This window comes from Ambystoma mexicanum, chromosome 9 (assembly GCF_040938575.1).
Source record: "Ambystoma mexicanum isolate Mex_15411 chromosome 9, UKY_AmexF1_1, whole genome shotgun sequence".
Taxonomy (NCBI): Eukaryota; Metazoa; Chordata; class Amphibia; order Caudata; family Ambystomatidae; genus Ambystoma; species Ambystoma mexicanum.
Window position 1 is genome coordinate 873,723,296 of NC_090931.1, and position 15,525 is coordinate 873,738,820.

At 42.0% G+C, this 15,525-nt stretch overlaps 1 protein-coding gene across 3 annotated transcripts in view; it reads right to left on the bottom strand.

Moving 5' to 3' along the window:
* MLPH (melanophilin) overlaps nt 1-15,525 on the bottom strand; it is a 532,938-nt gene that overhangs the window by 499,122 nt on the left and 18,291 nt on the right. For all 3 annotated transcript variants that reach the window (XM_069615982.1, XM_069615981.1, XM_069615980.1), the window contains exon 2: nt 6,019-6,148. In XM_069615982.1, the coding sequence (XP_069472083.1) occupies nt 6,019-6,128 (110 nt within the window). In that variant the 5' untranslated portion in view covers nt 6,129-6,148. The remainder of the gene's footprint in view (nt 1-6,018; nt 6,149-15,525) is intronic.

Genomic DNA, 15,525 nt, shown 5'->3' on the forward strand with positions numbered 1-15,525 from the left:
TGTTTCCAAGGAATAGGATCGAGCCATTGGTCTCCTCATTCCTCCAAGATGTCAAAGAAGCTACAGTCCGGGATCCCGAACTAAGACATAACATGCTTCTAGACAAGGTAGAAGAGAAAGACTATCTGCTCTTTGTTAACCAGTGATTGTATATCCCTGATAAGAGCTTACGTCAGTCAGTATTGTCGTGGTGTCATGACAATCGCACAGCGGGTCATCATGGAAAGATGTGTACTTTGGATCTTATGAGACATTCGTTCTACTGGCCAGGCATGTCAACAGATGCCGAGGAATAAACCAAGGCTTGCCCCATCTGCGCTCGGAGCAAACATCACACTCAAAAGCCCATTGGGCTCATCGAGCAAGGACCGCTGCTGTTCCGTCCTTGGAGTCATATATCCATAGATTTCATTGTTGAACTCGCTCACTCGCAAGGTTGTTCTTGTATCATGGTCTTTCGCCGCTCTCCCGGTACTATCTAGGTGTTTCCAAGAAGGCTGCCGCTGGGAGATTCTTATTCCCATCCCTCCCTGTGGTCGGCGCATTGTAACCCTGATTTCTTTCCCTCTTTGGGTTTATATGCTGTGTTTTCCTCTTTCGGCTGTCCGTCGCTTATTCCTTTCGTCTGACCTTCGCCGGCATGCTTCCTTCATTTACCCTGCTCGAGGCAGGCTGCCTTCCCTGCTTGCGGGTCTGTGTTCTATCCCTGCTCGCCTTCCAGGCGCGTTCAATTTCTCTCTCTGTCTCCCTATCCTGCGGTTCTCTTTTCTCCCTGCAGTAATTGTTTACACATATAGACATGGTGAATACAACGGCATGTACATGTTTAGAAAACTAAAAAAAATGAAAATAAAGTGAAATTTACAAGACAATATATCTTGTTCTTGTTCACAATGCATTTAGTAGTACATCTATTGTTGTGATTTCAAATTGTTGTAACCTCCTATTTCTGGGTTTTCTAACAACATTGACATTCAATGAAAACAGTTGAAAAAACAGAAAAGACTGAGAGAACAACAGTGTCGAAGTGGATTTATACAGTGTTTGTTGTGTAGTGACGCATTTTGATCAAATGGGTACCTTCATTCTTTCAAATATCCTATTCCATGGGTATTAGCTTGTCAAACATTTGGCATTTTCCTTTCGTTTTATACAGAAAGATTGATCAAACAAATGATAGACAGAAATTAACTATCCTTGGTCAGCAATTTTGCCACACCAAACCTGTAATGAGCCCGTGTGCATTCGTAAATCCACGACGAACCGGGCCTTAACGAGGACATATAGACAGGCAAGACCTGAACATTGCGCGCGGGTACTTTTGTTACAGTTCTGTCACTCTGTGGGCCTGGTTTTACTGCGCACGCACTCCTCTCCACGCTGTCAATTAGTCGCTGATGTAAAACAGAGTGCGCATGTGGCTGATAACAGTCCAGAGAGAGGGCTCTGCAAAGCAGTTCACAAAATGGTAACTGCACCAATCACGAAAGACAACGAAGGGCTGAAAACCCAGATGGAAATCGTAAGGGGGGTAGTTGGGGAGGGAGGTGTGTGTGTGTGTGTGTGTGTGTGTGTGTGTGTGTTTTTCTTGCTGCCCTGTATTTATAAATCCTTCTGTTGACATGCAGGGCTGATTTCATCTTCTCAATTTCAGTTAAGAATGGAGCACTCCAACATTCGGGCGCTACCATTTTATCAATTCTGACAAGGGGCAAGCCTGTCCCTGGCGAATTCCAATCCCGGCAGGATCAACTCAGCCCTGTATCCCTCCAACGTCGACCATAGGAGTACTGTTAAAATGGGGATATACAGATTTTACCAAAAAATAACATATTAACCACCTGTTCATATTTCATCATCGGTTTATTTTGAACTAAAACAAATGTTCCACCTATCACATTTTAAACATATTGTAGCATTGTTCTTGGTAGGGTTGCCCTCCATTTTCTGAGCTGCTTTTGAGTCCCTAAAACGGAAGTGACATCATAGGAAGATTGAATGTGTAGTCAATACATCTGCTACTGACAGTAGTTATCAGAGTAACATTACCACCAGTTGCAGGAATGCTACTTCAGATACTGTTAGTGGTATTATTAATACTGCTGCAGCTACGGGTAGTAGTGAAAGTACTGTTGCTAGTAGACACTACCACTGTTAGAAATTGTACCACGACTGCTACTTGCAGTAATATTAGTAGCAGCACTACTACTACTACTAATAGCAGTATTACTAGTAGTACCTTCATGATGCTACTATTTCTAAAAGTAATAATACTGGTAACAGCAAGAATATTTCTGGTAGTAGTATAATTATTGCTGACAGTGAAGATCCTACTGTCGGCAATAGTACTAGTGAAAATAAAATAGTCTGGACATTTTTCACCCGAAAATATCCAGAAGATAAAATATTAACAGTTGGGGACAACAAATGTCATTGTGATAAAAACTTTATGTTATCGTCAAATTGGGTAATGATAACAGCTATTATCACAATCAGAGTGTTTATAACTGGGGGAGTCCGGCATGGAGCCCTTACAAAAGGTCTAGTCCATTCCCAATGTATTACAGGGACAGATTACTCCAGGGCACAGAAGAAGAGCTTTGCAAGAAAGGTTGACGGTTTTCCTCCGATAGCTAAGTAAAGGGAGCTCATAATATCATGGCAGCCATGGAATGGGAAGCACATGGGAATGGGAAGCATTGGGGATAGAAAATGAATTGGGGGGAATTAAGGAGTTTGGGACTGGAATGAATTGGGGGGGTCTAATAGATTTGGGGTATTGAAAGATTTGGGGAAGGAAGGAATTGGGGATGGAATTATTAGCTACGGAAGGAGTTGGGGCAGGTGAAGCATGGGGTGATAAAAGAAGTGGGGCATGAAAAGAATTGGGGAATGCTAGGTAATGGGGAACGAGAAGAATTGGGGAAGGGAATAGTAGGGGGAATGGACAGAATGGGGTAGGAAATCATTGCGGGATTGAGAAGACTTGGGGAAATGAAAGACTCAGTGAATGTACAGCACTGGGGGTTTTAAAGAAGGGGGATGGGTCAAGGTAGGGAAGAGGTCTACCCAACAGAGACCTCTTGGACGCCAATGGGAGGAACAAAAGAAGCCCCACTCTGCGCAGAATCCTGAGGTGTGGTGGAGAAACGGATCACATGTAAGTTAACTCCTGGCTTGATGTTCAGTAAAGCTTGCTGCAGCAATGTTAATTTCCACCTTGGCAACTGATTCTGCCTCTTCATTCAGGGTGACGCAAGAGGTCTTGGGGAGGGTGTGGGATAAGGGGAGCGCGGATACAAGTTTGGTGTCTGGCATGACTGGTGGGGGGACGGAGCATGTGTCTGTGGGGGTCGCAAGTGTGGGCTGTCCATGCTAACTCCCTGTAATCCCTCCAACGTCGATAATTTGAGTACTAAAATTGGGATATACAGTGTTTACAAAAATAACATATGTTGTTGCTACCTGTTCATATTTTATCTGCAGCTTATTTTGAATGAAAACAAATGTTCCACATATCACATTTTAAACATGTTGTAAGCATTTGTCATGCTAGCGTTGTCCTCCATTTTCTGAGCTGATTTTGAGCCCCTAAAAAGGAAGTGACATCATAGCAAGAGAGAATGTGCAGTCCATACATCCAATATAGCAACAAAGGAGCAAACTAAGAAGTTGAATTTCTTTGACTTCACACCAACACATTTTTTTACCTACTATTCCCACCCCACCAATGGCAGTAGTACCAGAATATTGGTGATACTATTAGTAATAATAGTACTACTGCCAACAGTCATACCACTAATACCAGCAGTTGTAGCACTACTACCAGTAGCAGTAACATTATCGCCACTCCTAGTACTAATATTTTTTTTACAATAGCATTACTACCACTAATATTAGTAACAGAACTACTGCCCTTACTCGTACCAGCACTCTTACCAGTAGAAGTAGTAATAGCAGCAGCAGCAACAATATCACTATTAGCTGCAGTCGTAGTACCACTACTACTGACAGCATTAATATTACTACAACCACTAGCACTAACACTACTGACAGTACTACTATTATGACTACTAGTACTACTACTACTACTACTACTACTGCTGTTACTACTACTAAAGGCCTATTTTAAGCAGTATTGCCACTATTACTACTATTACAGCTAGTACCGCTAGTTATACTGATGGTAGTCGTCACAGTAATATTACCACCAGTATCAGAAATGCTACTTCAGATACTGTAAGTGGTATTATTAATACTGCTGCAGCTACCGGTAGTAGTGACAGTACTGTTGCTGGTAGAGACTACAACTGTTAGAAATTGTACCATGACTACTACTTGCAGTAGTATGAGAAGCAGTACTACTACTACTGATAGCAGTATTACTAGTAGTACCTGCATGATACTAGTATTTCTAAAAGTGATACTACTGGTAACAGCAGCAATATTTCTGGTAGTAGTAGAATTATTGCTGACAGTGACGATCCTACTGTCAGCAATAGTACTAGTAATACTATGAATAGTAATACTAGTATTTCTGGTACACATTTTGGTAGGCTGAGATTCATTGGCAAGTCCATTTGGTGTAAAGTACATACATGCAACCTTTTACCTTTCTCCTTTGCTGCTATATTCTGCACACTGTACTCCCTCTCCTCCTCTAATGTCACTTCCGCATAAAGGGCTTGAAAGCAGCTCATAAAATGGAGGCCAATTATAGCAAGAAAAATGCTTGGAAGAATGTTGAAAATAAAATAGTTTGGACATTTTTCACTAGAAAATATACAGAAGATAAAATAACAGTTGGGGACAACAAATGTTCTTGTAAAAACGGTATGTTATTTTCAAATAGGGTAACAATAACAGCAGTTAACACAATCAGAGTGTTTATAACTGGGGGAGTCCGGCATAAAGCCCTTTACAAAAGGTGCAGTCCATTCCCAGTACATTCGAGGGACAGACTACTCCCTGGCCCGGGAAGTAGCTTTGCAAGAAAGGTTGACTGTTTTCCTTCTATGGCTCAGCAAAGGGAGCTCGTAACATCATGGCGACCTCTGTGACATTGATCCAAGCTTGCCTTTCCTATGGAACACTGTATGACGAGTTTGTATCTTGAAGCAAGCGAATCAAACGCCACCTCTGCCAGCAGAAAACTGGCTAAAAAGAAAAGAAAGCAGGGGCGCTCTGAAAACCGATACAGCTTCAAACATCCTTCTGCCACATTCCCCCCAAGTTCCCAAGTGTTACTTTTTGTGGTGCTGGACCATAGCGGACGTGTGTACACTACCGAAATGGCGTCTTAGCTATCACACTCACAGAAAGATAACCTCGCCTCATGTTCTTCACTCCGAATCCCCCTGTTTATGGACTACTCTGAACAGGCATTTTATGCCACCAAAAAGATGCGTGTCTGCACAAGGGTTTGGGGCCATTTAGAAAGCAGGCACTGTGACATCAATTGCTTCTTAATGAGTAATGATGATATTGTTAACGTAGAAGGGAAGATGGACTATGGCTGCCCCAAAAGAACATTTCAAGTTAGGATAAAGCACACAGTGACTTCCAAACACCAGCACAACATTATGCACCCATGCTCAGTTTGTGATCTATATTGTGGGTTGAGGAGTATGATCGGCCGACCAACCGCGCGGCCGTGGCTTTGTCCAATGGTGCTAGAATCTATGTTTAGCCTACATCAAGTAAGACTAAATGCAACCCACAACTGTGCATGGTGTCACTTGAATCATCATCGTCTTCTGCATTAGGAATGCATGACATGCACTCAAAAGGCCCTCGTGACAATCCTTCTCCAGAACACATTGCAATCACTGGCAGCTATACTTTCTAAGGTTATTACTGACAACAAAGCCGGTTTCATCCCAGCGGCATCTATCCAGACCGGATGAAACCCTTTCATCTTAGATCATGTGAGGATTGCTGGCAACATCAGGCAACATCAGGGCTGTGCAACGGGTTCCACAATTGTGAAAACAAATTCTCATCACTGGATACACTTACTCCAATCGCTCCTCCTCCTTCTTCCGCAGGTCAAAGTCGCGCTGAATGACGTCCCAGACATGTCGCGCCTCCTCGTCCGTCAGCTTGGATAGGTCCAGTTTGCGCCCCATGGCGGAGGAGCTCGAACTCCCTGAAAAGAGCATTACAAAGTGAAGGCGAGGCAAAGGGGTCAGCCATCATCACTAGTGGCCAAGTTTGAAAACTGGAACAGGATAAACTAGAGAGAGGGGCCACATTTGCAATGAATGAATGAATGAATACATCTATTTTCAGCACGCCCTCCAGTTAAACATTCAATATGTGGAGCAGAAAATCATAGAAGATTTAATAAAATGTCAGCAATGCACTCCTGGTTTCAATCAAACATAAAAATAAAGAGAAGGGGTAATTTGTAGATGAAACAATTGTGCAGTATTCGGTTACATAATAAGCAGTGGGCACGCCGCTCCCTATCCAATAAAGTGCATTTGTATGTAATCTGTAAATGCCTTTATAGTAATCCACAATATGGATGATTACATAAAATGCATGCACATAATACAGTACCTAAAAGAGGCTAACCACAGCTCATTCCATCATCACCACGCGGTAGTTTCACAGTCCAATATGTTTTGGCCTGTTCTCTCCCAAGTGGGGAACCTTTACAAGATAGTTTCCAGGTTTAGGCAAATGATCCTTATGAGACATTTTAGAATTGGTCGCTATAGTTTAAAAAACAATCCTTCCATTCAGATATGGAGCACAATAGCCTGTGGTAATCCTGGGAGGTGGGACAAAGGCGAGTGAAGATTTGGATATGTTGTAATTACCGAAAATGACGCTGTTTTGGACCATGAAAGCCATTTCAGATATTTGTTTTTGAGGACAGTTGCGCCAACTAAAATCCACTTGCTTATGTTATGTTACCTGGTATTTCTCTAGCGCCTCCGGACATAGTTTATTGCGTCGAAATGCTTTGCCTGTCGGAGAGGCAGAGGAGGAGTCTCATAGAACATTCAGTAGTGTTAGGAGAGAAACAAAGTCAGGTCGAGAGTTGGGATGAGGGCAAAGGTACTCCTTCTCCCTCTCCCTCATTCTCCCTCTCCTAAAACTGGTGACATCAGAGCCTGGCGACCTGCAGCCGGAAGTGCTCACCTGAACATATGTGCCAGTGAAGATATAACCCCCACCCTAATAAAACGTTTCTGATCAGACCTTTATGAGGGCACATGTATTCTATCTGATTTATAGCATCTTAGGTTATCTTTTTCCTATCTGCGGTGCAGGAATCGAAAACAAGCTGTATGATGTGCTCCTTTATTGAGGAAAGCCATTGGAGCATGGAGGGACCTCCAACGTTAGCAGTTCCATGCTGTTCCGTGCCATGCAATTTTAATCATTTGCAAGATGGAGTGGAAAATCAAAGAGTAAAAACTAGTATAACGCCTTGCTGTTGTACTCTGTTTTGCAAAACGTGTAAACGCTGTCTGGCGGATATACTTGGTGGGCAGCATTTACCATGGATTCCTATGGAATATTCCCGATTTTAATGGGTGCTAAAAATAGTCAGATTCTAAGGGACGCCATTGCTTTTACGGTCGCATGAAATCTCGAAAAATCTCATAAAGGCATAAAACCCTGATGCACCTGAAGGATGAGAAACAATGCAAAGCAGAGCATTAAATGCAAATCTCCCGAAGTGTAAATGTAAAGGGTACATAGCTTACATTTCGGGTTTACTCCTCACTTTTACACTGCAGGACTGTGAAAAGGAGGTTAGCTAATATCTAAGGGGCAAGTTATTGGGTTTCTGATTTTGAGTATATGAGCAGCCTCAGAAAGGCCAGCATCAGTGAAAGTAAGCTTGAGTGAATGCATTCGGCTGAACCCCCAAATCACCCACGTTTTCACTGTATTCTGGTGATTTGGGTTTGGCCAAACAACTAAGAGATTCCGATGACAGATTTGGGTTTCGCTGATGACATTCAAGCTAATTAAAGGTTGCTGTACACATCGGGTTCAGGAGGTCAGACCTTTTCCTGCTGGTACATGTTCAAAGAAAAGAAATCATAAACTTAATGGAAAAGGTCAGAAGTTTAGGGTGTTTCCTGCCAGGGATGCTCAAATAAGGCAAAGTGTCTAAACGAATAATGCCTTGTACCTATTTTGTTAATATGAAAAGAAAAATTAACTTATTAATTGCAGCTCGCAAAACATTGTGATCTTTAAAAAACACTTAGTGGCAAATTCGCAAAAAAGTCACGCAAATAAAAAATGTACAGATTATGTGTCCTCAGGAACCTGCATACCTACCTGTATCTCAGTATGAGATTCGCAGGAGTCGGCGGATCACTTAAGAGTACGTTTGCCGTGGCTTAACTTAAAGACAGGCCAAATTCCCAATGTACCAGTTCTGTGGCACCGATAGGGAACATCTGTAAAGCTTGTCTGAGCCACATATATAGTCTACAGTGGCAACACTCCACAATTCAGTCTCCCAGGGGGAAATGGCTCATTATGCAGACTGGAATGATAATAGAGGTGTGATAAGAAGTCCCACTCCACACTGGAATGATAATAGAGGTCTGATAAGAAGTCCCACTCCACACTGGAATGATAATAGAGGTGTGATAAGAAGTCCCACTCCACACTGGAATGATAATAGAGGTCTGATAAGAAGTCCCACTCCACACTGGAATGATAATAGAGGTGTGATAAGAAGTCCCACTCCACACTGGAATGATAATAGAGATGTGATAAGAAGTCCCACTCCACACTGGAATGATAATAGAGGTGTGATAAGAAGTCCCACTCCACACTTGAATGATAATAGAGGTGTGATAAGAAGTCCCACTCCACACTTGAATGATAATAGAGGTGTGATAAGAAGTCCCACTCCACACTGGAATGATAATAGAGATGAGATAAGAAGTCCCACTCCACACTGGAATGATAATAGAGGTGTGATAAGAAGTCCCACTCCACACTTGAATGATAATAGAGGTGCGATAAGAAGTCCCACTCCACACTGGAATGATAATAGAGCACCATTCGCCTGACATGCTGGTCTTGTCGCAGTAACGTTTGTCCAATGCCATCGTCTTGACATTATTAATGGCGAATCTTAATGTTGATCAACTAGCATAGTGCCCTGTGAAGCACTAGATGTAAGCTTATGAGGCATGTTACTGCCCACCACACGAATGTTGGGCTCAATTACCTTACTAGCAAGAGCTCGGACAGAGCAGAAATCCTCAAATGTGATCATTGGGGTCTGCACAGTAGTTGCTGTCTTAGTGATGAAAAACACCTCTTCTGAATATAAACCAGTACCACCAGTACTGGGATTTCGATTCTCATAGAATGGGTTAAACATCAAAAACAAAAAGAATAATGACAATACACAATACTGAAATTATTCTGATCAACAGGAAACACGTCGCGCTCTGAAACACTCGTGTATGAGCGCGATATAAATAAAATATCATATTATATCATGTTCAGCCTTGATAAAGTGTGAAAATAAAGCATGACACGCATGATGTCTTCTTCTCTTTGTAGGGCATGCCATCAAATAAACCCAAGTGAAGAATCCCACAACTCATATTTTCATTGGGTCCAACAAGCGTGAGTGATCATTCACAGTATGTCCATTTTCCTATCGCTCTGGATATGCAACTGGAACAACCTCACATCAAGTGAGCGCGGATTTGGCTCTGCTGACAATCTTTTGTCTTCCTCTAAAAAGATGTATTCCCTGAAATGTGATTCTTGGGGGACATCGGCAAGTAGCACGCTGTAAAACTTTGACAATATCATATCACTAATAAGAGAGGAGGCAGGACAATGCCGGGGACCGCTCTTTCCATTGCAAGTACAAGATGTATTTAAACGTGTGTAGTCAATGGAAAAAGGTTTAAAGTATCAATGAAGTTCTTGTTGTTGCTTCACACTATCTCATCTGGGCCAGTGGTGTCACTACTATCCAACAACATATTGGAGGATTTGACACATTACCGTAACCAAAGCGTTGGATGAAATCTCCAGCACTTTGCTCCATGTGGTAGCTGCCATCACCGTGTCACTTGTTCATGTCTAAGAAGCTTCTCTCCCCAAGTCTCTGTGTCCTTACGTTGACTACTGTACAATTCTTATCCACTGTCAGATAAATGGCACACAGAAAGATGGTTCCATAAAGCATGCAAGCGAAATGACTGATGAAGGAATAGAAGGTGTTCGTCATCTTCAAAAATCAACATGCATTAATGCGCTTGAACGGGTGCATTTCCAACAACATGTTTCCTGCAGAGATTGCTAGGCATACTTTGGAAATATTTTGTGAGAGACTTTAAAGGTTTATGAACTGTACTTTTAAATGAAAAGCTATGCCACAGAATACAGAAGCTACTTCATGTATCAGTACTTGTGTACGAGCGCGATACAAATAAAATATCAATATCAAGTAGGTGGACCTGACGTTTGGGGTAAAAAGGGAGTAGTTCACTACTGTAAGTCACACACATCACTATCCAGAGCAGCTGCAATAGCAGATGAACTCAAAAGTAAAGATGGCTACTGCATTTAGCAATCAGTGCAAATATCCTGAGCAATTAAGCGATTTGTGAAGACACTCATTCAGCAAGATGTTGATAGAATGAGAAGGGTAGTTGATAGATGCTAGCTAGATGCTAGATAGATGCTAGACTAGTATCCAGTAACTTAGGCCATCACCTAGAAGGCCGCATTTGTAAAGTTAATTGCAACTACTGTACATCCATAAGCAGTATGGACATATGAAGATCCAAAGATCCCTATTGTCTGTCATACTCCTACCATTCTGAAAGCAGTAAGCTCACTAATTCACCACCTCTGCCTTTTCTCATACAGTAGGATTAATCACATATGCGTCAGTCCAATACCTTTGTAAATTCCAAGTGCAAAACATGTACTGTTCGAAGTATTTTACCTATGCACTTTGTGAAAGTGAGATTTCTAAAATGTGCTTGAGATTTAACACACAGGGAGTTGTTCTTAAAAATGAATATTTTGTGCATATTTATTTCCTACCAAAATAACTTCTGTTACTTTTTACTAAATCATATTAAAGTTTGTTTCGTATCATATTACGGGAACCAAACAAGGACAGACTCTTCCACAAGACCGACATGAACACCCTACACAAACACGCTCACAGTACCCAAAATCAAAAGCCAGTTTCCCATACCTAGCAGCGTTGCAGTGGAACTCTCTACCGCCACCCCTTCGCGGAGAAACCTCTCATCTGGCATTCCGCAAAGAGGTTAAAACACTGCTTTTCTCTTAAGTACTCACCATACCATAGCTGACCTAATACTCATTCCCACATGATCTGAATGAGGGAATGCATGTTATGCAACTGTATGTAATGTATATATGAGCCAAATGCAAATGTTTTATATGTACCTAAGCTACTCACAAGTAACAGCGCCGCGATGCCCAAGGGCTGTATGTGCGCTATACAAATGTAAAAAATAAAATAAATAAACTCTCGGGAAGTGCCTATTTAAAATTCTCGGCTATTATCTAACAACCTCATTTATTCATTTGAGTTGTGGTCTTTGTTTATTTCAACCAAATTCAAGTGGGCAAAAGTGTCATGTTATAGTAGTTAGTAAAAGGAAAGCCCAGATCATGCTGTCCAGGTGACATTGGGCCTCCTAGTAATTATCCTTTGTGTTATGCATAAAGAACTGTGTGAATTGTTGTAAGACACATAGTGTTGGGAGCAACATAATCATCAGTGAATTGAAATGTTGGGGCGCATTTCGGGTTTGGCTCTTAATGTAATAAGAGCTCAACATGTTACCAACTAGAAAAGTGCTGTCAGAGGACCCCGGCTTGCAGGAGATCTCAGGATCCTGCTCCAGGCCAGTTTGTATCTGATCCACCAACAAGAGATGTATGATAAACCATACATCCTGCGGGGGAAGATGCAAAGTGCTCCCTCCCAGCATTGGGCATGCTTGAGGACACTGGTCTTCAAGATCCCAGAAAGCGGCATGGGTTACGTGTTCAGTGCAAACACCATAAATGGCATCTTTCAGGGCACCGAAACAATGGTGTTTTTCAAGGGCCCCGGAGGGCCGCAGCCTAGCTTGCTATTCCTGGACACTGCTAGCAGGCAGGGAATTCAGCTGATCCTCAGCTGCCCGTCTTCCCTTCAAAGGAAGCTATTGATTGCAGGACAGGACCCGAGAACTGTATGTCTGCCAGCATCAGGCTTCATCCTGTGTGGGGCGTGGGGTGCCCATAAAACCTAAACACTTGTAGCCAGGCTGGGGATTTGTGAATTGCCCAGTATTGAATCACATGTTGGCACACCGCCCTTTTATAGAGCACACATCACCAATAGAACTGTCTGTTGGCACTTACATAAACAAGGTGCCATATTTAAACAAGAATTGGAAAAGCCAATAGGGTCTGGCTGTCAGGTGCCAAGTGCAGCCTTAGATGCCCCATTAAACCTCATGCCACGAGTAAAGGAAACCAATAGCATTCACACCATGATAAGCAGTAACACACATTAACGTATGTAACAACAAAACAGGAACACACGCCATACAACTAAAAGTAAAACAAAACACAGACTGTTTTTTCAAACCTTGGACATCCAGGACTCTCTGTTTTAGACTGACAGCAGAGGCAACAAGTAAGGCACATGCAACATGGTAACCTTTCAGTAAATCACACTGCAGAAACATACATATGGAGGGACTAACGACACATCCCTAAGGGGGATTTATGTTCTTACACAATTGCCATCTACAACTATCAATAACAATAGGGTTTTTTGTCACTAAAGCAACACCTTAGAGCCGAAACGTAAAACGGCTTTGGTTGATAATATTATGAGACATAGAGCGATTCCAGAAGCATTGTGCTTGCAGGGGAATTTGTTGTGGGTTTAATGGCTAGCCTGTTTGGGCACGGAGAGCCCCCCCATGCAAACCTCACAGGCAACACTACCCGCCCCTTTGCTCTCTTTGGTAGTGGAGTAACAATTTGTCTGTTCCTGGAGTTGTACCTTAATGGGGCCAGTGGCCTGTGAATCGTCTTTTATGGTGTATCGCTGGCTCTGCAAGTATCGATGCATGTGTGCCAAGATCAATGTCATTCTTGTAGCGCCCTTATGCTGGTCTTAATATTCCCTATTCTTAACACAATTTGATACCCAATTATTATGTCTACCACGTGTTCGTGCTCACAGTTTTTAGACAACACTGTTAACTGTGTAACAAAATTGATCACCTACTGACTCTGCGATGTTGTTCGTTGAACATAACCCTCAAGTTTCTTAATTTCTTCTTCTAATGAAGATGTTCCTGGTGACTTACGTAGACAACCTTATTTTGATACCGGTGTGTCTTAGTCTCTTACAGTGTAACATGTTCATTTCTGATCGATCAAATGTATATCTGAAGGGTACATTTCCCCTTCGCATTTAGTGGATAGGCACGGCTTATACTTTAATGTATGCAAACAAAGTGGTCTTATTCGACCAAACGGGAGATCTACAAAGAGCATAAGGTTTCTTGTCTTCATACAGCTTAGTAAACTATCTCACTGAGAGTAAGGCAAAGAGAGAATAAAGATTTTAGTAAGCATCTATCTATCTATCTATCTATCTATCTATCTATCTATCTATCTATCTATCTATCTATCTATCTATCTATCTATACATGCGGGCACAGATGGTTCAATGGGAGGAAGGGACTATACTCATGTACCCATCCTGCTCGAGGCTTTAGCACAGTATCAAATTGTCAGATTGAATTTCTATTTGGGTTTTATATATTGCAAACATTAAAGGTAACCTATGAGGTAAGGATAGGGGTGCTACAATCAGTGGCGTATTTAGGCTTTCTGCTGCCCTAGGCCAAAATAAGTGCATGCGCCCACCCCCCTAACTTTACTCTACCTCTGCCAGACTCTGCACCGTCAGCAGATTCCACCCCTTCAACAAACTCTGTCCACGTTATCCAAACTACACCCCTTCAGCGCCATTTTAGCCCCCGTTTTGGCTCCAGAACATTATAAAAGGACGTTAGAAACCTATTGCTTTCTCTGTTAATACAAGCATGCCATCTTCTATGTTATGTTAGTTAAAAGAGTGTTTTCAGATCTCTGCTGCCCAAGATTTGAAGAAGGCAGTGTGCTCTACAGTTGAGTGCAATAAAGGCAATTGTTAAGGCTGATTATCTAATTTTGGTTAGGTCAAAAAACAACCTTTTAGAGGAAGTGATAAGAACATAAGCTGTTTGCCAACTGGACACAAGTGAGAGGAGGATGGAACGAGGAATTTTGGTTTCAATGCTAATATCTGGTTTCTCACACAAATTGCCTGCTGCTACTCTATGAGATACGCCTAGACTGGCCTGTCAATGCCACATAACAAAATGTGTAAATCCGGTCTTGTCAAATGATAAAGTTTACATATGAAATATATGCAAGTGGTACAGGCACATCTTATACAAATGTTGAATAAAATGAACTCAACCCCCTTCTTATGGTTACAGCTCTGGTGTTAGCAGGGGCAAAATGGAAATAAGGCAAGTTACCCACTGCAGCCGATGTACCTCCAATCCCTTGGGCTGGAACGCCATTAGAATATGGAAAATGTACAAGTGAAGTTTGTGAACTCTGCCTGGGCATAAACACCTCAGTAGAGTAAAGACAGCTGGAGAAGGTTCTTGGAATTTCTGGCTGAGCATTCTCACTGTGTGGGCAGCAAGAGCATTCCTCGTAGCTGCACAATGCAGGCACATTTAAGAACAAATGAAGTGGTACATAATGTTTACATCATCACTGTTTGTATAATTGGTCAAAATACCCAACCCCACAAGAGTAAAACTGAGCAACAGATCGGGCATTCTCGCACAATATTACCTTTGTGGTTGTGGTTTAGGCTTTGGCTCTTGCCAGCTTTTGTTTAAGGTGATTTAAAATGTTTGTTAACTCCATAGAGTTGGACTGTACAATACATAGTAACATTTTGAGATTTGTGGGTATAGACGTCTTGCTGTCGTTGGACATACTGTTTCACAGGTTTTGCAGTAAAAGTCCTACCTTGTATTCAAAATATTATGTATGTAAAGATTTTTTATAAACATCACAATTATGCATTATGTGACATACTTTGCAGTTGGTTCTCCTGATAGTACTGAGCGTGCAGCAGAATGTCATCAAAGATACATGATAAATCCAGCAGGGATGCCATTTGCCTGCTTAGCACTGAGCAGCTTCTGTAAGGATGGCTGAATGGATGACTGTACGGGACACCTTCACTGCTGTGAAACAGTGTGTGTACCTTGGACACACAGTTTTTGTTCTCACCCTTCTATGGCTTTGGGTATCTTTTCATAGGTTTCTTGATGCACCTTTTCTCATACTTGTGCCTTTTGGGCGGCCACAGACGTCCGAAATGTGGGATCGGGGAGGGAAATTAGTTCTTGCTTCTTAACATCGTTTTAGGGCCAACTGTGAAAACTC